The sequence below is a fragment of the Bemisia tabaci genome, chromosome 3 (assembly GCF_918797505.1).
Source record: "Bemisia tabaci chromosome 3, PGI_BMITA_v3".
Lineage (NCBI taxonomy): Eukaryota > Metazoa > Arthropoda > Insecta > Hemiptera > Aleyrodidae > Bemisia > Bemisia tabaci.
The window spans coordinates 34,450,621-34,476,607 of record NC_092795.1 but is presented as its reverse complement, the minus strand read 5'-3'; the positions used below and the strand labels follow the sequence as shown (position 1 = coordinate 34,476,607).

Sequence of the window (25,987 nt, the reverse complement as noted above, 5' to 3'; positions counted from 1 at the left end):
AATAAAACATGTCTCTGAAAGTACGATTTTTCACGAGAGTGAAATAACCAGGCCCGCCACAAGGGGGGGGGGGATACTGGGTCCTTGGTACCGGGGCCCGGGCCCTGGAGGGGCCCGTGACGCAGGTGACAAACCACTACGAATTCATGTGTAACCCTTGTCTCGTAGGGAAAAGTGAAAAAATTACCCTAAAAATTCCGCAAAAGGTGAATAAAGTTTCAAAAAAACGCTAGGGCACTATAAAATTTTTCTTACTTTTTTAGAGCTTTTCAAGATTTTGAGTATATGTAGAATGATATTTTTAGTAACTGTGTTTCATTTTCTTCCGTTGTCGGATGCTTAGAGGCTCCTTTCTGGGCATCCTCGACTTCAATGGCTTAACTCCCTTGCCATAGACGTACGAAAGGGGAGTCCAGGGGGACCCGGCTCCCCATGGAATTGAAAATTATCATCTGCCCCCTCAAAAAAAAATTTATAGATGTTTTGAATGCAACAATTCGAAAGTTTTTGGTGCTGAAAGTATACAAAAAGGCGTAATTATTCTGCAGAAATTGATGGAAAATCTCCATCATAAGAGCTTCATAATGCGTCCAAATAGATTAAAAATTTCCCGGGGGAGGCCCCCCGAACCCCCCCCCCCCCCTGTGCTAGGGGCCCGGGCCAGAAAATTGGTACCAGGGCCCGAGATGGGATGTGGCGGGCCTGGAAATAACTTCCCAACTTCCTTCCAGCTAACAGTACAAACGTAATACTTGGCGAAAATATCAAGAATCGGATACTTTTTCAGCTCTGGCTTTTTTTGGAAAATGTTAGCAGTCACAGAATACGGTAGAAATGCGAAGATACGCGTTTTTTGTATCCATCAGCGATTGACCCTTGTTTTCCCCCTATACTTTAATTTGGAGTTCCAAGATATGACGCGCCTTCGCTTTAGCACGTATGCAATCTTTGAGCCTCTTCCGCTCTGGCACTCTCGTGATCTCGTCTCCCTCGGTAATTAGAGTACTGCCGTACTAAGGAAAAGCACTGTATGAACATTCGAGAGTTGCCAAATTTCCTCTAATTAAAGTTTCATTTTGGAGGAATTTTATCAATACTTTTCCTTGAAATTTTTACACAGTTTAGATCAAATTATGAACGAAATTTTTTGAAAAATCGGAAGAAATTTTTTAAGGAATACTCTTAAAAATTCTTGATTTATCAAAGGAAATTTGGCAACGCATAAAGGCTTATACGGCGTTTTCCCTTAGCACGGCAGAGTACCTGTATACAAGTACTCTATCGGTATATTAAGGTTACAAGGTTATATAAGGTTATACTATACCTACATTTGTCTTAGCTGGTAGAGGCTGGAAAAGCTCCACGAGTCCGCGGTACCGAGCAAAACGCACTTTTGCAACAGGACCAGAAACACTCGTTTTTGACCGTTTCTCGGCTTGGGGAGCTCCGGCGAGTCTTGGGACCGGGCGCAATCGCAATCGATTCTACGCCTCAAACTACGTAGGATTCGACACTAATCTCGACATTTTTCCCCCCTCCGGAATCGAGAAAAATCCACAGGCAGGGGTACGTACCATGGACTAAATTTTTAGGGTCAAAATGAAAAGTTCTCCGATCGAGCCGAAACCAAGCTAGTCCGCTTGGAAATGACCCGCCGAGTCGGATTTTCTGGTCGGAAAAGCTCCACGAGTCCGCGGTACCGACGAAAAACGCACTTTTGCAACAGGGCCAAAAAGTAAGTTCAAAGAAAGAGCAGTGACTACAACTGAATTGGGGTTTCATTTGGTTTCAGCAGTGTGCTAAACCGGAAATGAAATATGAAATCCCGAAGTGGGAAGTGCAAACGGGGAAGTAAAAACTGGAAGTTGAAGGTGAGAAACCAGATGTGGAAAATGTAAACCGGCAAAGTGAAGTGAAAACCGAAAGTAGGAAGTGAAAACTAGAAATACGACGTGAAAACCGGAAATTATTAGAATTGCAAACTAGAGGCCTAGATACACGCTCAAATGTCCATCAATTTCCGATCAAATGGTGACTGGTGCGCACCATTTATCCATCAAATTTTTTGCGGCCTGCAAAAATTTGACCGCCATTTTTGTCAGCATTTTGATTGGAAATTGACGGAAATTTGAGCGTGTATCCAGGCCTTTAAAGTTGAAGGTGAAAACCGGAAGTGGAAAATGCAACCGGAAAAGGGAAGTAAAAGCTAGAAATGGGAAGTGAAAACCGGAAAAGAAAGTTGAAAATCTTTCAGTAAGTAAATCAAAATCCAAAAACCGTCCAGTAGATTTACACACCTTTGAGCCTTTGAGAACTCATTATTTCCCGCATGGGTATCTCTCAAATAACATGAGTTGAAAAGGAGAAACACTGAAATGTCTCAAATAAAAAAAAAAAAACGCTCGAGTTGCGTCATCGAAACAACAACAAACAGCTGATAAGTAAGGGTTTAGTTCAGCTCTATGCCGCTAGAGGTCTGAATCAAATCAAAACATCAAAATGACATAACCTAGAAATACATTGACCATCCTGTGATAAGGTCGCAAACTCGGAAAAGTGTCGAATCGAATTGTTAGGGAATAACTAGGTAATTAGGTTGCGCACCTACTCTTTGTATATAAATCACTAGATATCTTCTCAGTTTTTAAACCAAGGAGTGACATTTAGCCGCCATCATCAATTATTTCTTTTTGCTTATTTTTTATCATCTGATATTCAGCCGCTTCTACAAAACTATGCCCACGGTAACGTAACTGTAGACCATGGCTCGGATCCTATTCGGAAAATCTGCAGTGCCAAGATTGGAAGTTACCAATGTCTCATGGAATTTCGGATTTCAAAGTAACAAGACCATAAATCTGAAGAAAAGAGGCTTATCGACTGCTTTGTGCCATCAGCGCTCCGATCAAAGATATGCCACTGCTTGCCTCCTAAATTTGGACAAACCCAATTTTCTACAAGTATGTATTCTGTTCATCATATCCTCTAATGTAACCATAGTCCATTTAATTTTTTCCATCCCTGGACCTCTAGTAAAATATTGATGGCCAAAGTTGAAAAATGCATCTCTTTGGACGTTCAGAGTCTCCGCATTGATTTTTCATGTCTTGCACTTTTTGTGAATCTGTCGGGTGACGATCAAGTTTAGATTTTTCTTGTCCTTGGTGATCATACATAACACATTTGCAACTGCGGAAACTGAAAAAATATTTTATGTCCATTACGCACAGACTTTAAAGCAGCTCTTTTGTCCGTATACGAAATGAGGGGTAGCCTATCAAGAAAATGTACCAACCTGACAGTCTTCAACACAACAAATAGGTTTCGGTGGTGTGTGATATTCTGTGCAGTTTTTTCTGTTATGTTGCGGAACAGTAAGTATTCTGCAGGGTGTGTGAATTTAAAGCGGTTGGTCTTTGGCGAATTTGGAAGAAAAGTTAGAACATAATACTGTCAGGACAAGACATGTCAGTTAAAAGTAAATAATTGTTAACCTAACTAATGGAACATTCAACTCATCGCACAAGTCCTCTTAGCAATGTGCGGAAAAATCACCTAGGTCAAGTGACGTTCATGATACTGCATTTTTGCATTGTTACCTGTCGATAAATTTTCCAATGAATGGTATTTTTGAATTCTCGTTTTTGGGAATACTCCCTACTTTTCAGGTTCCATTTAGTGTGATCGTGTTTTGTGTGACCGAATAATTTAAAGAATCCAAACCTGATAGAAATCTGTCCATTTTTACGAAATGTTTGTGAAGCAAAATTTTACTGTCTTTATTCATGTTTTATTATCATTATACCTAGTTATCTGAGTTCAAGTTTTATCAAAGTTAAAATTCTCTATTTTAAACATATTCACAGGAAAGTCATCAAAGATACTCTGTTTTGTTTTCCATCAAAGAAGTATAAACATACCTAGAAATTTGAAACTGTCGCATTGTAGATGCACATTTTTAACTTAGGCCATCGGTGTCCTTTTTCAGCAATCAGAAGGGTTCCAGTCTTTTTGGTTCTAATTTTACGAACTTAAGTTGCCAATGTATTGATGGCTAAACTCGAAAGCCATGCACCTTGCGGTGTTACCAAATTGTGCAATTTGTTTTACATTTTTCCTAAAGAATTGAGTAAATTTTATTGCTTGAAATTTCAAGAGATCAAGCGATTCGTTAGATTCTTGCAAGTAACTTAAAGTAAAATAGAAGCATGTTGGGAAGTCTGCAATGCCTTAAAAAGGATATGTGTTTTGTATTCTAAGAAATGAAAACGTTACTTTAGTCCTTTTCTTGCCTGATTTGGTATCAAACATATTGGCAGAACCATCATCAGCATGTTGCATTGAAGCATTCCTCAGCAAAAGAAGGTAATGCCTCGCATTCGCAATGAGAGTTCTGCTCAGTATGCATGGAATACCAAAAATGTAAAGCCGGGTGAATTTTAATATTATTTAAGTAATGGGATGTTCCATACGACCTCCCAAGAAAGATGATCCTTTGAAATCGAACTTCCCATGTGACAATTCTTAGGAAAGCACGGCTAAATAGTGAAGTTTTCAGCGTTCTCATACGCATTTTTTGGTGGAGATGTGGGGTTGTTGCAGGGGTGCAAATTGTTCTCGACTGCGCAGTCGCAACCAAAGTGCCCTAAAAATTATGAAGGCAGACGGAGTTTTCTTTTTTCACGGATTTTCGATTCTGAACTCTAGGGTGAAACGATTTTGGCAAGCATCCTAAAATTATCCAAAAATTTAATAAAAGTTTGATCAGTGTGTTGTGTTGACCTTTTTGTGAAAACCCAGCTTGTAGCAGAAAATTGCGGAGGCCTTGAACAATTTAAAGCCTTGGGCTATTGTTATGTGTGTGTGGATGCAGGTCGGGCGCTGTTATCATTTGGAGAAAGATTCTTTTTGTCTGTCTTATCTTCCTGCTCTGTGAGGAAACGGAAGCTTCCCACGATCACAGATTACTCGCTGCAACATTTCCACCAGACAATGCGTGTGACCATTCCAAACAATTCACTTTTCAGCCCTGTTTCTCTCCAGATTGACATTTAGAAAGTTCCATTTTAATAGCTTGTAATGTTCAAGAGGTTCAAATAATATTAAAATGGAGAATTTGCACACAAAAGTTTTATATTTTTCTGACACGGGAAATTGGAGAAAAATTGATTTAAAAGTGAGAAAATGTGCCGCCTTATGACGTCATCTGGCTGCATTTCCAATTTAAACGCATGTATTTTAGCAGAATCGGTTATTTTGTCATATCTCCTCTAATAATTGCTCAATTTTTGAATCAAGGGTATCTTCGTGTTCAGTCCACTCAGTAGATCCCACTTAAATACGAAATTCATCAAATTTTAGATCTTTGCAAATTCTCCATTCTTATAAAAACAAAATTTTTGGTATTTCGCGTGTGTTAACTTGCGCAAAATTGCTTGGCATTGCAATAAGCCAAAATAATAGAGCGTCTTCAATTCTTCGTTTGTACTACCTACAAAGATGTATCAGATGTGAAAGGCGCATCGGCTGTGAGTACCTTTTGTGTTTCAGTTTTGAAATAGCGATATACTGAGCATGATTCTGACTGCATTTTGCAATTTGGAACTATAAATTCTAGCTACTCTGGAAAAACACTTATACAGGGTGTCTCACGAAAAAGGAGCCACCTTGAATATCTGCCGAACGCGTCGGAATTTCGAAAAACGGTAAAAGACGTGTTCGATTATATCGAGGGGGACACCTTTTGGCGTATTTGACATTTTCCCAAACCGCGGGAGGGGCGCGGGGCGGGGGGTGCCCCACCCGTAAGTCGAACTTTTCAAGTGGCAACCCTACTTTTTTATTTCAGAAATCCATTCTACGCAAAAAAACAAGCCACCCTGTCCAAACCGAATGTAAATCGGACAATTTTTCAGTGATTGCCAGAGGTTGAAACATTTTTTTCATGCTCTTTTCAAAAATTTCCCACGCCCAATGGAATTGCCTTATCAAACTAAACTCTCCGCCAAAAAGATGCTTCATTGCACTTTCGATAAAAAAAAAATAGAAAAAAATCTGCTGCACTCGAAATCTGGAGCACGCAGAGCCCTTCTTTGCGACATTAAAATTCGTTTTACCGAATATTTCCGAGGGACGCTCATCGGGAGGGAGTAGTAAGTTTTAGACAAGAATTATTATTCTTTTTTCTGAAGCATAAGAAACCGTGTCCATGAAGAAACAGCACGTCTTTTACCGTTTTTCGAAATTCCGACGCGTTCGGCAGATATTCAAGGTGGCTCATTTTTCGTGAGACACCCTGTATGCATGGGGAAACTAATGGCACACACGTTGTTTTTAAACCGGGCTAGAATTTATAGTTCGAAATTGCAAAATGCAGTCCATTTGTAGATCAAGTATTTGTGCCTGAGCGGTATCTTCGTAGTATAAATGGTCCAAACTATTGAAGGCGCTCTGTCATTTTGAATCCTCGCAATTCAGCCCGCCGCCGCGGGTGAGACTGTGAGAGCCAGGAGAGCCAAAGCGCCTTCACTTCCGTGCGTATGCAACACGGACATCCGTGGAGCCCGAATAGTTGCATCCAGGCGTTGGAATGAAGTTCTTTTGATGTTTGTCGCATGCGATACTATGACTGAGGGTGGTATGCTTGTTTCTCTTACATTTCGACTTAATTTCATCGTCGGACATTGTGCCGATGAAATAAACTACTTATTGCTGATTCTTATCGCCGAGTTTTCAATTTTCCGCAAAATACATCGATTGTTTGAATCTATCACAACGTTGAGGGTTCTGGAAAACCTTATAACACCCAACTTTTTAAACATTCAGAAAAAAAAGTGAGTTCCAGAGCTCATTTGTCCCCCATGGTAATATTTGCTCATGTGGAACAATTGCATTGCATAACAGACTCTGAGTGGCGCAAATGCTTTCAAGATTGGTTTATAAGGATATGGAGCGCTGAGTATATACTTAGGGGGGGGGGGGGGGGGGCAATTTGAATAAATTTTCAATTTCCTAATCTTAAGACCTTCAAACTTTGGTAGTCACCTACGTATCGTAAATTAGTCTCTACAACGTAGGTTAGTGTGGCAAACTGGATTTTTCATTTCTTCCTTTTTGGCAAGTTGCATAGTAGTCCTTTTAGTGCAGAGTCTCTAAGTCTGACAAAATCGTAAATTTATTTTTTCTGAAACATCGTCTAGTGTTAAATCGAGTAGGTACGAAGTTTCTCAATGTTGAATGTTCCGTTGTTCTTTTTTATCTTCTTTGTTGTTGTGAAATAAAGTTTTGGAAATTCTTGGTACTTAGTTCGAATGGAAATGGTTTTTTTTTTTCAATCCATTTTCAGATTCATGATCAAGGGATCTTTTTTTAAGACAATGGGAAGGACTCGTCGAACCAGGATTAAAAATAAAAATGTCGCAAGGGACTTAAACTTAAGCAGCGATCGTGATTTAGTTTATTTCATGCAATGGATGACAAGGAATGGCTGGAGTCAGCTGCATAAATTTCAAGTGTCTGAGTTTAAGAACACAGGACGCGGTGTTTTGACCAAAGAAAGTGTACATGTTGGCGATAGCCTCGTGAAAATTCCCAAAAAACTACTCATAACTTTGAATTCAGTCAGTCAGTCAGAGCATTTCACTAAATTTACGGATCTATCTAACAGATTTTCAACGCAACAGTTACTTGCTGCATTCCTAGTATTTCAAAGGCACTTAGCGGAAAAATCCTTTTGGTATCACTACATCAACTCCTTGCCAAAAACATTTCCAATTCCAGCATTTTATAATTTTTCCAACGATGTTCCTGATTTTTTATCCGAGGAAATATCCAAGATGCTAAAGAAAATGAGAGAACAGTATGAACATTTTTTACAAAGCATAAATAAACGTCTCAAATGCGATCATTGTAATAATAGTGCCGGATCAATCTTCGATTTTGAATCCTTTAAGTGGGCTTGGTGCACTGTCAACTCACGGGCAGTGTATATTTCACCTGATTGTGGTGGAAATTTAAAGTTTCAGTTGACGGACAGTAATTGTCTAGCATTAGCACCATACTTAGATTTATTCAATCATTCGAACAGTGCAAAAGTAAAAGCAGCTGTCACAAGTGACGGCTCTTATGAAATCACAACTTTAACGGATTGTAAGAAGTTTTCTCAAGTTTTCATCAATTACGGGCAGCACTCAAATCTCAATCTGTACCTCCAATACGGTTTTATATTAGAGTCGAATATCAATGATGTTATTCCATTGAGCTTTCCCAGTATCGTTCAGTGCACCAAAAAAATTTATCCAAATGTCCTGAATTCAATGAACACGTACGTCAATTACATTAGCTCTCATTCCCTCCTGAAGAATCCCTCTTTGAATTTGGACGGTTTATCCTGGAGTGCCAACGTTATAATTTTCATTTTAATTTCATCAAATCGCATGAATTTGAAATCAATCGAATTCAAAGTTTACAGTGATGATTTTGACGACGAAGATCTTCAATTAATTAAAGAAATTGCTTTAATTCTGATAGAGGACAAAAGAACTGAACTCGGAGGTTTTGTCAATCAGCTAGAAAACCAAGGAGGTGCTCTGAGTAGTGGTGATCAACTGCTGTGCCATCAAACTAGCATAAATCTAATTAAAGAATATCTGAGCATTTTAGATAAGTGTGAAAGTACTTTCCACTAAATAATTCAGTTGCGTTAGTCACAAAACCAATTTTTGTTGGTTCCAGCTTACAGATTAGCAAAAAGTAAAGCGATCTGTCCTAGCACCAAGTTTTCACGTCTAATATTAACGGATGAAGGTATCGTTCATAGGATACGAACACGACGTATGTGATCATCTACTGCAGTTGTGCATTCCATAGTCCTTCCCACTTTGGTTTCATATATTAGTGATAGACAAAGTTTCCCTGACTGTTCGACTTCAAGCCTTGATGAAACCGTAGTATGCACCATCTCGGTGGATGACGTCATACCCCGTGTTTATTAACGAGAGGCCCCCCTTCGTTAATACTGGACGTGGACATTTACTGTTTGCATAGTATTTTTTAACAACAATTATTTCCTCAATGTTCATTCTTCATGATAGAGCGAGAATTGCGTTGAAAATCTGTTATTTTTTCTCAGATTTCCTACCAATGGTGTAGGGCAACTCTTCTGGAAAAATCCCTGATTTTAATTATTGTGATTGCTCAAAATTTATTTATCTTCAAGTATTTTTGTAATGTTATTGTTGACTATTTTTTCAATTTATCGGGTTACTGAGTCAGGAGAAACATGGGTTTTACAGTCTTCAATGAGGGTACCTATGCAATGCATATGCAATAATGCATAATGCCATGTCAATGAATTTTTCTTTTTCTTTCTTTTTTTCAATGAGTTTAGAATTTCCTTGATAAGTAACAGCAATTTTTTTTAAACATTTTTATCCATCAATTTAAGATCAGTAGTCTGAAAACTAAACTTTAAGTATCTATTTTATTGCTGTAAGAAGAGAGGAATGTAAAAATTCCTTGTCTGAATACTTGAATCTTGTATTTGCCTAAATTAGAAATAGGAAAAATACCAGCTTTCTCGTTAATTACAAGTTTTTGTTGCAAACTCAAAAATTTTCTTTTTTTAAGCTCCATAAAAGTATTATGTACCTGAACAACCCTATCAGAGCTTTTCGTCGGCTTTTTCAGTAGGGCTGTCACTTACTTACTACCTCTTCAAGATCTGAATTAAGTTTTTGCCTGGACCTTGATGAAAATGAACAGTTCTTAAATTCTAACCTTGATTTTTTTTTCTTAAGTATCTTAGGTATAAAGTAAACTATACGTTGTCAGATATTTTTGTTATCTTTTTTCAAACAATGGTGATGTCCTGTATACGACTGCGTGTAGATTCTCCCTCCTTAAGACATTCACTCCTCAGGAAAAGAGAGCATGGAAACAATTTTTATTTTTTAAGCCTCATTGTTTTTTTTTTATTAAGAGCACCCTTCCTTTTTTTTGTCTAAATGAGGCATACTGTAAGAATTGAGGACATCATTAAGATAGACAATATTTATCAATTCGTCGCTTGGCTAACATAAGGGCGTAACTACACATTGAAATGAGCCCAAAAAAGCTCTGAAATGTATGGAAGACTGAGTTTATTGTAGAGTGTAATTACGCCCTTATTATATGTCAGGTAGGCAACGAATTGTCTGTTGGAGTCAAAAGTGGTGATACTCTATTGAAACTTTTTTTTTTTTTTTGGTCTCCTTTTCAAAACTGTTTTCTGTTCTAGTCAAGTTAGAACGTTTGGTGACTGGCAGGCATAATCGCCTTACAATTTTTCGTAACTCATATTTTATCAGTTCTTGAGGCGGAAGCTGCAATAATGGCATATTGATAGCTAAAGTGCGGGACCAAGTATCTCCGTTTGCAACGTTGCAGACTTCTGCCGTGCTAAGGAAAAACGCCGTATGAACATTTGGGAGTTGCCAAATTTCCTCTGGTTAAATGATTATTTTTGAGGAAAGGCATGCATATTTTTCCTTGAAATGTTCAGGATCTTTAGGTAAAATTGCAAAAAAAATTGTATGAAAAATCGGCAGAAAAATATTCATAAATTCGTGTGCCAGAAGTTATAAGAGTGAACACAATGTCGGTGGGTGGAAGGCTGAATGAGTGTTGACGAAGTTACACGAAAAAAATACTGAACCGACAAAATCATGGCCGTGTAATCGTGAAATGTTTTTAGGAAATTGACCGACCAATTAGAGCCTTAATATGGGCGAGAGTTGCCGGGATGCGCACCTCCAGGTAACTCATCAGGCTCGCGATCAAGGGTTTGCCACTTTGCCACTGCTGGACACCACAAGAACAAGGTTTTCTCGTATGAGCTATTATTGCAGCCACCGCCTCAATTATTCAATATTCGATGACCAATCGCTAAATACACATTTTATTTATTTATTTTTTTTCAACCAATCAGTCAGAAATAATGTTGATTTCTGAACCTTACGAAGACAAAAACCTTTAGATAGACAGTTGTATACTCTTATTTCCAGATGTTATTTGCTGTAAGATAAATGTGTGTAAAAGTACGTCTTTCAGCGTCTTTCTCAATGGCTTAGATGATCACTGGAAATTAACTTTAAAAATTAGTATTATTATGCATCATGTCGAACGCGCCTAGGTATTGGTGAGTTTGCTCTGTGTCTGAGTGCACTGAAAATAAATCTTACCTCCATGGCAACTTCGCCCATTACTTTAAGCCCAATATGCTCTGTCTAATTATTATGATAAGAATTATTATTTATTACCAATATTTGCCCTAATTTTTTTCTTTTATGAACCTGATTTTTATTTTGAAGATGTCAAGATTATTTTTTATTGTATCCTAATTTTGAATTAATCTAAGGAACTGAAAATATGCTCCCCCACCCTTTTTTCTCTTTTTCGGGAAAAAAATATTCGTTCTTCTAGAGTCGCGTCGCATCTCTTCACACAAACCTTTTTTCGGACCGGAATCATCAGGAAACCAAAAAGCCAGGAAATGGATTACTCTCCGCAAATCATTACGTCGCTCCATGCCGTCATATTAGTGGGAGAGCCGCTATCAAAAATTTCTTCAAACTGCAGAAAGTGCCGAAGCGAAATTGTTTTCATCCTGGAGTCTCCGGGTTAAATAGAGAGCAAATTCCTCTGGAAGGTGAAAAAGTTAGCAGCATGCAAATGTTGGAAGCCATGACCTCGTATATATGGCCTCAAGTGAGTATCTTGCCAAAACTCTTTTTGCCAGAAATAATTGAGTATTGCCTACTGATTACAAACTAGGTCTCCTCAAGTATACAGTGTAGTCCAAAAATTCTGCACTCTTCTGTTAACTTTTTTGCTAATGAAAGCAATGAGCCAGAGCCATGAAATTGAAAATTTAAGGGTGTTTCTCGATCAAAAGGAGCTAGAAAGCTTTGTACTTCTTTTGCCTACCTCACAAAAATTGTCTAATTTCGGATAGCTAAGGACTTAGTGAACACGGCTGCGCGATCCGCAACTCAATTCATGTTTTTCCACCTGAATGCAGGACAGTGGCGTGGCGTGAATAATCGATCATCGATATTTCCCCATTTGAAGCTATGGTAAAGAATCGATTATTCAGGCGTTCGTTGCGAATACCTTGTTAATCGATCTTTTTCAATTGGTTTGAATGACAGATAATCGATTTATCGCAAAGCACGCCACGCCACTGATGCAGGATGTTTTTTTTCGGGATTTTTTGTGACGCTGAACATGAATAAGATGATGGTTTTTCTAAATAACCAGCCCACTCTCATGTGGCTATCTTATACTTTGTGGAAAACCGGTATTTGTCCGGAAAATGGCCGCTCTCTTAGAAAGTATTAAATATTTTGAAAAATTAGCATCAAGCTCGTTTGTCCTCATCCAGCAAATCGATTATTTTTTTGACCATTCTGATCAGCTTTTCTTGGTGAATATTAGTAGACTAGAAATGGACGAAGACCCCAAAGCAAGATACATAGGTATTATTTTCTCTTGGCCTCAGACAATGAATAAGTAAGATGATTTTTTTCCTTTGTTTATGTATGAATATTTTGCCTCTCACGGGTTTCCAATGAAAGATCATTAACCGTTTGTCTCAGCCGTTTTATGCTCTCAACCTTCTTATGAAATTACTCAATTTTATTTTTTTAGGACCAACCGGAAATACGCAATCGAGTGAAAGTCGCCATGGGTCTCCTTGTCGGTGCCAAAGTCTTGAATATTGGAGTTCCATTCCTTTTTAAACATGCTGTAGACAGCCTAAACACCCTAGCATCCTCCAATGGCGAAGCTGTTTTGAACTTCTCGAGTGCTCCAGATACAGTTCTTTCAGCCTCTGTAGCTCTTCTAGTCGGTTGTAAGTTGCGCTTAATTTTTCATTCAACGTGGAGCGAAGTAGCAAAGCATGCCCTATTTCCCATTTGCTTGAAATTCGTCCCCTTAGTTCAATCTTCAACCCTCAGACAGAGGCAGATCCAGCAATTTGGCAACACTGGATTCCCTCCTTTTAAACCTATGCTGAATAAGCGATTCTTGTCTGAGCACCTGGCCCCTCCAAGAATCTATATATTTCCATAGTTTTAAGAGAAGACAATCCTGCCAATTTGCTGGATCCGCCGATGCTCTCAGATGTCCAAGTTTTTTAGTGTATTTTCCGAAGGAAATACACTAAAAAACTTGGACATTTTTTATATTAAAACCCCCCAAGCTGGCTCCAATGGACCCGTATTTAAGTACATTGATTTTGATAGTTTTTGAATTCTCTGTGTTATTTCTGCGTTTTTGAAGGTAAGGAGTACTTTTTTGAAATTTTCACATTTTTGTAACATACCGAATACGGGCGTTTTCTCGCCCCCCCCCCCCTCCCTCCTTGTCCGCCGTGTGTAACTCCCCCAGAAGAGATAGTCGGATCAACTTGACACGGCCTGGGATTTCTAGGGGCAGTCGTAAAAAATAAAAAAATCCCTGACACGACACAACTTTCGCCAAAATACCAATTTTCAGACGTGTGTCCTTTATGACGCGTGAGGGACCTCCGAACACGTTTTTCCTTCATTCCCATTTTTTTTTTCTAAGAAATTATTGATTTGGACACAACTTCTTTTATTTAGGAAAGGGGTGACACCTCAACGCGAGTTGACTACGGCGCAAAGATACGACTTTTCGTGCTTGATGGATGTCCGTGTTGCATCTGTACAATTGAAGGCGCAATGGTGCGAGGCATGGACCCTCAATGCTTTGCTCTATGCTGCCAATAAGCAGTCAATTGGTTAGGTTGGAAAAGTTAAACAACGAGGCCCCATTGCGTCAGGGCCGGATTAAGGGGCTGGCCATGGCCACATGGGCCGCGGCCCATGATGGCGGCAAATTTTGCCATTTTTTTTTTTTTTAAATGTAGGTATAAATAGAAAATCGGATTCTGAAAAAAAATTACGAACGAGAAAAGGCGACAAAATCTCTTATTTCCTGATAGTATAGTAATTTCTAATTTTGTCGTCTTTCGGTGATACAGAAGACAGCACTTTTAATTAGTCGAGTTAAGAGAGAAACCAAACACGCAATTTGTAATGGAGCGGCGCGGAGCAGAGAGCAGTAATGACGAGGACTCGAGATGAAAAGGAGAAGCCCTCAGCGCGGCGGTCGGCATGTAACACATATTAGCGCCTACAAGACTGCTTGAATACTTCACGCATTGCGTCAAACACAGTGCGGTCAACAGCCGTCGGCGGGAAACGCATAGCGCCTACAAGACTGCATGAATACTTCACGCATTGCGCCAGACACAGTGTTCAGCAGCGGTCGGCGTGAAACGCAGAGCCTGCTGTAGGAATATTTCACGCATTGCGCCAAACACGGCGCGGTGGAAGTTAAAATTATTAAACCGAGAAAAGCGTCTTTTGGTGACATAAGAGACAGCACCTTTAATTAGTCGAGTGAAGAGAGAAACCAAACACGCAATTTGGCATGGAGCGACGCAGCGCAGAGAGTAACGATGATGAGGACTTGAGATGAAAAGGAGAAGCCCTCAGCGCGGCGATCGGCATGTAACACATATTAGCTCCTGCAAGACTGCATGAATACTTCATGCATTGCGTCAAAAACAGTGCGGTCAGCGTGAAACGCATAGCGCCTACTAGACTTCAAGAATACTTCACGCATTGCGCCAAACACGGTGCGGTCAGCGTGGCGCGGCGGCGGCGGTTAAAATTATTGAATCACATTTATGTTTGTTCTTGCATAACTTTTACGTTCATTTCTTACAAATGGAAGGCCTTGTTCACTCAGAGATAGGTTTTAAGGAACTTAACTTTCGCGCAAAGCTCCGTGAACTTTTGCTAGGAGTGTTGACAGGGCTTTCGCAAAAAATGTGTCCAACACGAGTAAACGAGTCTTATGCACCCCTCCCCCTCCGGCACGTTCACTTGATGGTTTTTATTGATGTTTCAAAACGAATGAGGAGGGGGCGGCCAAATACAGGCGGCCCATGGGCGGCAAGTAGGTAAATCCAGCCCTGATTGCGTCTCTCTCATCTTTGGCTGACATTTTTCACTGAGCCTTTGAAGCATCACTACAAATAAGACCAACGAGAACAAACCCAATATGAAAACCGAGCTAGAGAAAGGACGCGCTTTGATGACGGCGCAGGGATACAACTATTCGTGCTTGATAGATGTCCGTGCTGCATCTGCAAAATTGAAGGCGCAATGGCGCGAGGCATGAACCCTCAATGCTCCGCTCCATGTTGCCAATGAGGAGGTTGTATCAATGTTCCTTCAACATTTGAATCTTATCAGTAGAGACTTGATGGATGAAACTATGAGTTGTTCATTTGGTACTCTGTCCTGATTTTCAGATGGAATTGCAAGAGCTGGTGCTGCGGGATTCAATGAGTTACGAAATGCAGTTTTTGCAAGAGTAGCCCAAAACTCCATCCGACAAATTGCCAAGAATGTTTTCCTCCATCTGCATAGTCTAGATCTTGCTTTTCACCTCAATAGGCAAACAGGAGCTCTCTCAAAAGTTAGTCATCAGCTCGTTTTCTCCATTCCTTCATGACAATATTTTTAGTTCTCTCTTCATATTGTCTTTTTTTTCACACAATGCCAAAATACCATGAAAAACATAAATAAAAGAGAAATAAAGTTGTCATTCAGACAGATAGCTTGGCATCCCCTGATTTTAAAAAGACTGGAAAAGAATCGTCTCTGATGAGCGAACGCTTCCTGCCAATTTCTGCAATCAGCTGGTATCAGAAGTATTTAGCCCACGAGGAAAATGGTTTCATAAAATATGGTCCTTATTTTTTTTCACCCATGTTGCGGTAATTCAACTTAAATAAATAGTGATAAAATGAATTTAAAATAGCCAGAAAATAAGTAGTGATCAGTTAAAAATATGAGGAAACAATGCTGAAAAACCGACAAAAGAACACAATACGTTCCATCAGAAATTTCTGGAATTTTTAATCCAGAAAATAGGCTAAAATTAGCTTACATCTATCTCTAGACCAGAGAACAAAGTACTCGAAAGCCTTTTTTGTCAGCATCCTCAGAAAATCATGAAGTACAATTCATGGAGACCTTTTCTCCTTGTTAACCCGAGAAAGGAGTCCATTTAAATGCCAAAAGGTTCCGAGCAACAATTAGCCCCTCCTTAGATTTTTAATCAAAGAATTTTGATTCCCAGCACAGAATTAGGTGCACATTATTGAGGCCTAAAACAACAGACTAAAAAGCAAATTCCCTCTTTTTTAAATAAATCAGTTGCTTTCCACTGACTGTAGCACAAATAGTCTTAAGTATTTGTTTTTCTAAATCTCTGGATATGCTTTGGATGTGTAAGAATTTCAATAATCAACTGCTATTTCAAATTTTTTAGGTCATAGATCGAGGCAGTCGTGGCATAAATTTTGTGCTCTCTGCGATGGTATTTAATGTAGTTCCTACAGTGCTTGAGCTAGCACTCGTAAGCGCAATTCTTGTAAGTAACGATATTTCTTTTCAATGAATGAACTGTAATGGATACCTCTAATCAAAAATGTTCTTCAAAATTGAGTTAGAAGTGAGAAAAGAAATATCAAAGACTTAAAGTTGAATGATTTTTAAATTCTCCTCTTCCTCTTTGGATTTAGATGCGTTATGTTTACTTATATTTTGTTGAGTGTTTACTTTATACCCGTTTATGTTTGCCAAGTGCCAAAGCTTGCACTTATTTCTTTTTCTTTTTTTTTTTGTTAAACAATGAACAGTAGTAGTACATAAAATTTATCTGGCTCCAAAGCAACTATGCCATACATTGTTGAGAATATATAAATGAATAAAACATCAAAAACTAAAGATAGGTAAAGTAAAGAGATAAAACCTTGAAATACCCTTTAAAATTTACAATGGAGTATTGAAAAATTTGGAAAAGTAACTTGACAAAATCTTAAATGGCGGCCTGCTTGTTGTGATGGATGGAGGTGTTGCTGCTTAAGTTACTTGAATTTTAGGAGAGGCATTGTGGATAATACAATAAGCCAATTGAGTTGAAATTTCTCTTCGTCTCCATACAATTCAACTTAAGCAGATTTCACTGTATCAAAAATCAGCACCTCTTAAGTTGAAGAGGTTTTAAACTCAAGTAAAATGTACAGCAGTGAGTTTCTGTTTTGAGGACTTTGCTGTAACCTTTGCAATAAACTGAAAAAGCACTTAGCCTTTTGTATAGCCGTGAAATTATTCTGTGTGATATTTAAATTTTGTTTGTCAGGGACTCAAATGTGGAGGTGAATTTGCCACCCTGTCTCTAGGCTGCGTGTCTATTTACACCTTATTCACTCTGGCTGTAACACAATGGAGGACGAAATTTCGAGTGTACATGAACCAAGCAGAAAATGAGGCTGGAAACAAAGCCATCGATTCTCTAATCAATTACGAAACCGTCAAGGTATTCATACTGCCTCGTTTTTTTGCATAATATATCATCGCTAGTTTTTCTTGGGTTCCATAAAAAACCAGCTACTTGACCTGTTTTACACCGAGTTTATATGCTAAATCCAAGAAGAAAAAAAGGGACCTTAATGCCGAACACTCAAAATTCAGATGGACCATACTTTTCTGTAGGGAACTTCTACTTTTGGCTGATCCATTGAAGCACCTATCTGCGATCTACATGAGGACACTAAAAGCTCATTAATTGTTTTGAAATGCGTTGCAGTGTATAGTTCAAGTAAAGTTCTTGGGCAAAAAACTATTTTCAGTGTCCATTCGATGCATGGAGAAATCAAATTTCTCTCATTAACACATAACTATATGGGCCCTACATTAGCACAATAGTGAACCAGAAAGCTCATAACTTATGTATTTTCCAATTTCGGAGAGAACGGAGACGTAATACATCATCGTCAAAATAGGTATGAGTGTTTATTCATTCCCTTCCTTTTTCTGTATACAATAAGAAGTAGAAAAAAGTATACAAGTCATGGATTACAGATGAAAGAAAATGTGTGTTAAATTTTTGGGATTTTTTGCTCTCGTTTTTAGTATTTTGGCAATGAACAATACGAAGCTGATCGATATGATAAAGTTCTGAGGAAGTATGAGGCCGCATCTCTGAAAACTAGCACAAGTCTTGCCATGTTGAATTTTGGTCAAAATGCGATTTTCAGCGGAGCAATGAGCATAGCTATGGTCTTAGCAGCAAAGCAAATAGCAGCTGGTGAGTAAAAAAACATATATCTAATGCTTTCACTCTCAGATTTAAGACTTACATCTGATCGATCGACTATCGAATCGTTAACTTCTCAAAGAGCCACCGCAAGTAGCATCACGTATTACGATGAAGAAATAATTGTATTTAAGGATGATAGGAGTAACCTCACAAAATTGACTTGTTACTCACAACATATTAAAGACAAAGTAGGAAATAGGTAATTTTTGTTTCTCTTCTTGTTTTAAAAACTAAATCGTAGGTATGGAAAAGAATAAGTACAAATTTTGTGTTCAGTTTTGAACAATGAAACTATTAATATCTCAAATTAAAGTGGAGCTAAAATGCTAGTTTGACTTTAAATTTTAACAAAAATGGGGGGGGCATAAATTAAAAATATGCAGCATTTTATTTCAGCTGTCTGTCTTAGAAAAATCTCTTTTGAGAATTTTAAATCAAAGCTTAAAGTATTGAAACACAACAACTACTTCTCAATATTACCATTGAATTATACCAGTTGAACGCAATATGTTACCCTCAAATAGCTTTGGCTTTCATCAAGTGTCCTCAAAACAAATTTTTTATGTGTAGCTGAGATGTGCCATATGTTATTAATTTTTTTTTCCTGATTTTTTAGTAAATGGAAACCAAAATTTGATTGATCATCTCTAGTTTTGTTTACTTTTGTTGTAGTTTCATCATGACCTTTTATTTTTTTAGGATCCTTGACTGTTGGAGATCTGGTAATGATAAATGGACTCCTCTTTCAACTGTCTGTACCCCTTGGCTTCCTGGGGTCGGTCTATAGAGAAGTCCGTCAAGCACTCATAGATATGCAGACTATGTTCACACTCATGACGCAAAGTCCTAGCATTAGGGTAAGTTTAAAATTCAAACCAGTAGGAACCTTATGCAACCAGCTGTTGAATCATTACTTGTTTTTCCCCCTGCAGACAAAACAGTAGAGTAAACAATGCTTGATGTCTCTACAGAAGATGGAGAACAAGAAGCTGTTGGCTTCATAGATTATTCTTTGTTTTGGCTAGGAAATTAAAAGAGCAGAAATGCAGTTATGACTCATTATAACAATTATTCTATTTAGAAATAACAGCAACCAGATTTTGCACAGAGCAATGAGAGTGTTTGTTTGCTCATTATGAGCTTAATCAAGCCTTTTTGTTCAGACTTGATCTGATTCGTTTAGTTTTAGCAAGTAGAGCATTTAGCGAAAGGAAACCAAGTTTTAAAGCAAAAAAGGTGTTTCCCTATCAACAAACGTTGGCAAGATATCACATTTATTCCTAGTAAAATCATTTTTGGGCTTATCGCTTTATTTTTCATGAGCCTCTAGGTTTGTTCTTTTCTCGATCTCAATCAATGAAAGTGACTCTGATAGGCAAATTACTATTTGTTATGTGTTTATCCTAAGATAATCCAATTGGATTAACTGAAATTGGAACCAAACTCTTTTTTAGTAATAATTTTTCATATTTTCAGAGTAAAGTGCAAGCTCCAGTACTCAATGTAACCCCAGATAATGCCTCAATCGAGTTCAAGAATATCAATTTTCACTATGGCAATGGGAAGCCCATTTTCAACAATCTGTCTTTCACCGTCCCGGCAGGAAAAAAAGTAGCCATTGTTGGTGGCTCTGGATCCGGGTGAGTAATGTAAAATGGATGTGTGGCAACGCATATTATCTTCCTCCTCCCCATCCTCCGCAAACAAACAAAAAAAACAAAAAATTGCAAAAATTAATTCTTGAAGCATTGAAAAATTTTGGTCCATCCATTTGATTCTCCACAGTTTTTTATCCCTAGGTGACCATTAATGGGAGCAGGCACCTTGTATTCAGGTGGGTGAAATTTTCAGAAGAGTGATTTTTTCGAATCAAATAAAAAAAATTGGATTTTAAGGTTTTGACAGAAAACTCTTGTTCTTAAGTATGAGTTAAATTTTGTTTACATAATGAGAGGATGTGGAGATGTGTTGTAATTTAAGAGCTTTGTGCCCTGAACAAGGCAGATTGGGATTTCAAACGATATTTGAAATTTTCCTTAAGTCTGTGTTTCTTGCATTGCTAACTTCAAATTCATTGAGTAAAAATTCGTTCTCATTTGATTATTACCCCCATGTATATTATTGAATATTATTCATGTTATTTCACACAAAAAAACCTCAAAGAAATTTCCAAAATATTTTGTTATCCAGATTTTCATACATTAAAGAAATAAAATATGAGAGGAAAATTTGGAATGAGAAACACAGGGAGGCTAATTCTGGTTGAATGGTCCTGTCAAGAAGTCGATGTTGTTTCACACAATACAGCTGGAAGGAACATTATTCCGCCAGAGAGCTGTTCTCATTTTGTAAAATGACACACTTTCTGCCAATGTCTAACCTTAAAATTTATTTATTGTGTGTACGAATTGGTAGCTTAATCCAAAGATAGTATGTACTTAGGGCTGTCTTGCCTAACCTGGAAATGAAGATGGCCCTTTTTATAGTCAAAATAAAATTTGTCAATTTTCAATCATCCAAACAATCTCTGATTCTTCCGGATAGTTGGTGGCAATTTTACCCAGAACGGAGACATCTTTCAATAAAATTTTCCACTTAAACGCCACTTAGTCCACTTTCTGAAACATCAGTTTTGCACTCACTGCTCTCTTTGGTAACTCGTTAGTGTGTCACTAAGCATACTCTCTCTAAAATTCAGCAATGCATACAACCGCATCACTTAATTTTTTTTCTTTTTTGCAGGAAATCATCTTTAATAAGACTTCTCTATCGATTCTTTGAACCAACCTCAGGTTCCATTTACATCAATTCGCAAAATATCAGTGATGTCCAAATTGAGAGTCTTCGAAAGGCTATTGCCATTGTACCTCAGGTAAGGCTCGACCTTTTATTTCAAGACTTAATTTTCACCTGGTCAGCTAAATTTATTTGTCATGTCTAGGTTGAGGGTTCTTTAAGCATCATCAAACCTTCTGTTTCAACCTCTTATATGGTCACACTTCTCTATCAGAAAATGTCCAAAGAAATAAAATAAATATTCTAATTAAAGAAACTTAAAAATGCGTCAAAATACTGTAAATAGCACACTAGCTTCAAGATAATGATAACTTCAAAATAATTATAATTTGAATCCATGGGGTCCATTTCATTCTTGTCTTGTCGAGAGCTTTATGTGACTTTAATTAATAGAAAAAGAGGTTTCCCTGTATATTGCCTGTACTGCAAAAAATCGTATTAGTACATCAAATATATTTACTCATCAGAAGTTCGCCCTGCACCATGAGAATTATGTCATTTCATTGCGTATTATTATTTAGTGCATAAAAAATTCTACGCTTAGTCTGTTATATTCCCCTATCTAATCCAATGTCATTTTTTTACAGGACTCTGTTTTGTTCCATGAAACAATATTTTACAATTTAAGCTATGGAGACTTATCAAAAAATTATGACCAAGTGCTGGAGGCTTCAAAAATGGCCGACTTACACAATTCAGTTACCAAGTGGCCCATGGGTTACAATACGCAGGTAATTGCATTTCATCCCAAGTGCAACAATTTTAGAAGGGACGAATTGAATCCTTGTATCAAAGAGAGATACCGTCAGCAAGATTTAGAAGAAAATCCATAAGTTTTATCATTAGTTTTAATTCTCCTGGGAACAGTATGAGAAAGTCCTCTTCGGTACACCTAAAGATTATTTTTCAGCTCAGAGTCAGAACGTCATTCTTTTAAATCATGATCTTCAAAAGCATTGAATTTTATAGCTGTAAGTGTGATCTTCTCATAGTTGACCTGCAAAAGAAGGATTTTTCCTCTTTTAATGTTTGGTTACAAATTTATTAAATATATCCATGTAAGTTGGAATAGGGCAGTCAGGAACCCTCTCTAAGAAGAACTATTTACAAGTTATCTTCTTAGTTGAGTTCTATCCAAGTGGATATAACTTCCGGATAATCTAGAACATAGTATTAAAAGTTACTTGATTTGATATCTCCATTAGCGTTTGACAATAATTAGATCTACGTTATTTGCAGTACCTTTATGATTAGATACACTACATATTTCTTAAATTATTGGCACCCTCGGCACTGTCCATTCGATTACAGGTTAAAATTATTGGCAGTTATAATATTAATATGTGCTTTTCAAAACAGTACACTTCAAGAGCACAATGTTTTACTTTTTAATTTCAGGTTGGTGAAAGAGGTTTGAAATTATCTGGTGGTGAGAAGCAGAGAGTGGCCATAGCTCGAGCTATTTTAAAAGGATCCCCGATTTTAGTGTTTGATGAGGCAACCTCGGCCTTGGATTCTATCACTGAACATGTAAGTTAAACAGAACTATCAGTATCTTTTTACTTCAAAAACTCTGTATTGCTAATTGATTTAGTGTGTCGTGCTTTTGGTGTTTAAAATGTGAGGAAATCTAAGAAAAATAAATTGTAACTTTATTGCTCTTAATAGATAAAATCACTCATATCATATGATTAAGTTATCATAGAGCAGTTCTTTTCTGGAAGTGATATTTGACTACTAGCTCGTGATTTATTACTAAAAATGGGTTTTTCAATATTGGGCGGATAAGTCCTTTTATATTTAATCCTTTTTTCAGTAACTCACTGTTTTACATCCTATGATTTAAATTCTTCCTCTCATCATTCTTGGAATTTTCATAACATAGAATTAATACCTTTTCAGTCATAACTCTTTGCACTCCAGGAAACATTTTTTCTCTCTCTCTTCTTGTCTTATCGCTGAAATGATATAATTCACTATTGATTAGCTGGTAATTGGACATTCTGTCTTCAAAATTATCAAATAACTGGATCTATATAAACCCAGGAAGGCTTCTGAAAAAGGAGAAAATATATCCTAAGGAAAAGAAAACGGAGTATGTAGAATCTGGGAAAGCACAGCTAGTGTAATTTTGCGGCAAAAATCATGAGAAAAACAGTGAATTTGAGAGAATTTTGGACTTCTTTTCGTAAGATAGCCTTGCAAGCGTTATAATGCTGGTAAGATGGTGCCACTTCCTTTATCTTGCATAAAACACCTGAAAATTCAAAGATATTCTGTTTGTATGCCAAAGAATTGTCAATTGAAGGAGAAAAGTACCCTGCAAATTTCATTAATGGTGAATGTAGAAGTTGCTTAATATTAGCAACTTGGTGATACAAATAGCTCCGTATTGCATTAAGTTGTTCAATTCTGGAAACACAGGGAATGTTGGCGCTTTTCAATGACATCAGTCAAACACTTAAAGATTCGGCTCTCTGAATGATTTTAATGTGGAATTCTGTCTCCTCACTCTGCGTGCAAATACCGGAAATATTCAGCAAAGTCTTGGGGAGTTTGACTTTTTTAAATGCAATGAGCACTAAGTACAGTACTCTATGGGTTGTAAAACCACTTTTCTGGATAATTCTGTTGATAGTTGCTGCTTTTTCTTTTTTCACAGAATATATTGAACGCTCTTAATCGGGCAACTGAAGGAAGAACGTCAATTTGCATTGCTCATCGCTTGTCCACAGTGATGGATGCAGATGAAATTTTAGTCTTAGAGCACGGGAAAATTGTTGAACGGGGCTCGCATCGGGAACTATTATCCTCTTCATCTAGTCTCTACTCAACAATGTGGCGCATGCAAAATGAGAGTCGAGCCGAGCTGAATAAGGCTGAAAAAGAAACATAAACATTTTTTGTTAGAAAATTTTTCTACTTTCAGGTATGTTCAATTTTACCTAAGGCTCTTTTTACATGAACTTCAAAACAAAACAGGCCTGTTGACAGAGCATGCAGTAATACAGCCATCTGAAATTTTGTCACCCAAGAGACAATACTGCCAAATGTTTTTTTGTGACAAAGCGATAGTAATATTTCTTGTGCTACAAAATGAACAGCATGGTTGTCTTTTCATGAAATGGAATTCCTTAGGAGTGCGCCACAGTAGGAATTGAGTGACTCACTGATCATCTGATCTTCATACCTAATGCCAGAAACAATATTTTTGTCTTTTCTCTGTGAAAATGTTTGAATTACATATTGAAGGCATTGTTTCTTATGGGGTATTTTTTAAATACTGACACTTGGTCCTACCATTCCCTGATTCAGCCCAAGTAAACTTGGCGAGAAAACTCAGTAAATTATTTCGGTGTCATAAATTATCAAAGGTAATTATTTTGTCATAGATAACCACCGTGATTAAGTGCATGCTAAGTAACTTATTGTGATTAACTCAAAAATGAATGAGAAGGCAATTATTATGAGCAATTTTTAAGTTTTAAAAGTAAGCTTCTTCGAGTTTGCAGCAGTGAAAACTGATTACACTATCATAGAAATCAGGCCTAGTAGGGATTATTTAGCCTGACTGTAGTGTAAGGATTTTTTTTAAACAAACAGGAAGGGATTTAACATATAAAATGAATAATATTCAATTTATATACTTTTCAGCTCTCTGATCAATTTTTATTTCTAATTTAAAGGTCTGTGAAATAGAATAGCATTATTTCCTAGCAAATTTTTATGAATATGTTGTCCCATTGAAAGATCTATTTTATCTGCGTGTCAAAAAGAACTTTTGATTGATCAAGTTATTCAGGGTAAACAAAAAAATCAAAATTCACTTATATGTGAAAGTATGTAAGGATATGTATGTAAGTAAGTAGGAGCACTTCATGGGTCCAAGGTAGCAAGATGTTGATAACAAGAGTAAGATTTGTTCTTTCAAGCTACATCATCTGCATGTCGTTAAGTAATGATATAAATACAAGAAATTAGTCCTTCTTCTGTGAATAAAGTTGTTTTACTGTTACTAAATTGGAATTTTATCTTCTTTCCCATATTTATTTTGTCATATTATAACAGAGTTATCGAATCAATATCTACATTTATCAATATACTTAACAATCATTTGTACATGGTAACATCTGTACATAGGCATGTGCTTTTGCATACAGCGTTTTATTTTAGGTAACTGCCCTTTTGAAACATCAGCGCAGTTTTACCATTTTTGCAATGATAACTGGCAAATTAGTATCTTTATTTAAAGTCATTTATGTATATATTACAATAGAAGAGGCTCAAAGATCACATAATCATTTTTTAATTAGGATACCAAAAAAATTTGAAAAGAAAAACAATACAAGGTGACAACTAGGGCATGCAGACAAGAGAACAAACTTAATAGAAAGCAAAAGCACAAAAAACATAAAATGAACCTAAGACCAAAGAAAGTAGAGAAATCTCAGTAAAATTTAAAAGAAAGTTAGATACTATGTTTATCTTGGAATTTTTGAAAATAGATAATTCTTCAAGGATTTTGGTGAAACCCTCTAAACACATTCACTGCTCAACCCAGCTCTGAAGGTGGGTTGAGAAATTTTGAATTTGGTCCAGACATCCGTTGCTGATTAGCTCAACACTCTAGTGGATTTAGTTGAAAAAAATTGTCAGGCCCAAGAATTTGGCCCGAGAAGTGCACCAAATCCAGAAACTCTCCTACTCCAATGGTAACTTCAACGTCTACGATATCTGCCGAAAAGTTTGCACATTCTCTATTGTCTATCGACGGTGAAACTACCAGACCACGTATCTCGTTTGCGGTGTTTAAAAATCTCCACTCACATTTTATTTTTTTGAAGGAGATCAAATCAATATCATTCCTTACAATTTTCACAGATTTTTCTCCGCACAAAGAGGAAAAATCACGGAAGTTTTCACGAATTGACGTTGAGTAGTTTTT

The 25,987-nt window shown here is 37.2% G+C and overlaps 1 protein-coding gene across 2 annotated transcripts in view; it reads left to right on the top strand.

The window, feature by feature from the left end:
• Positions 1-25,062, top strand: part of ABCB7 (ATP binding cassette subfamily B member 7) — a 44,375-nt gene extending 19,313 nt beyond the window's left edge. Inside the window, exons 4-16 of one of the 2 annotated variants that reach the window (XM_072298233.1) lie at positions 2,720-2,960; positions 11,461-11,745; positions 12,688-12,892; positions 15,389-15,555; positions 16,414-16,515; positions 17,287-17,463; positions 18,060-18,234; positions 18,946-19,103; positions 19,723-19,886; positions 20,989-21,118; positions 21,630-21,773; positions 22,441-22,572; positions 23,705-25,062. In XM_072298233.1, coding sequence (XP_072154334.1) covers positions 2,763-2,960; positions 11,461-11,745; positions 12,688-12,892; positions 15,389-15,555; positions 16,414-16,515; positions 17,287-17,463; positions 18,060-18,234; positions 18,946-19,103; positions 19,723-19,886; positions 20,989-21,118; positions 21,630-21,773; positions 22,441-22,572; positions 23,705-23,938 — 2,271 coding nt within the window. In that variant the 5' untranslated portion in view covers positions 2,720-2,762 and the 3' untranslated portion in view covers positions 23,939-25,062. Of the gene's footprint in view, positions 1-2,506; positions 2,961-11,460; positions 11,746-12,687; positions 12,893-15,388; positions 15,556-16,413; positions 16,516-17,286; positions 17,464-18,059; positions 18,235-18,945; positions 19,104-19,722; positions 19,887-20,988; positions 21,119-21,629; positions 21,774-22,440; positions 22,573-23,704 lie in introns of those variants that run through there. The other variant, XM_072298232.1, reaches the window with a different exon arrangement.
• The last annotated feature ends 925 nt before the right edge of the window (positions 25,063-25,987 follow it).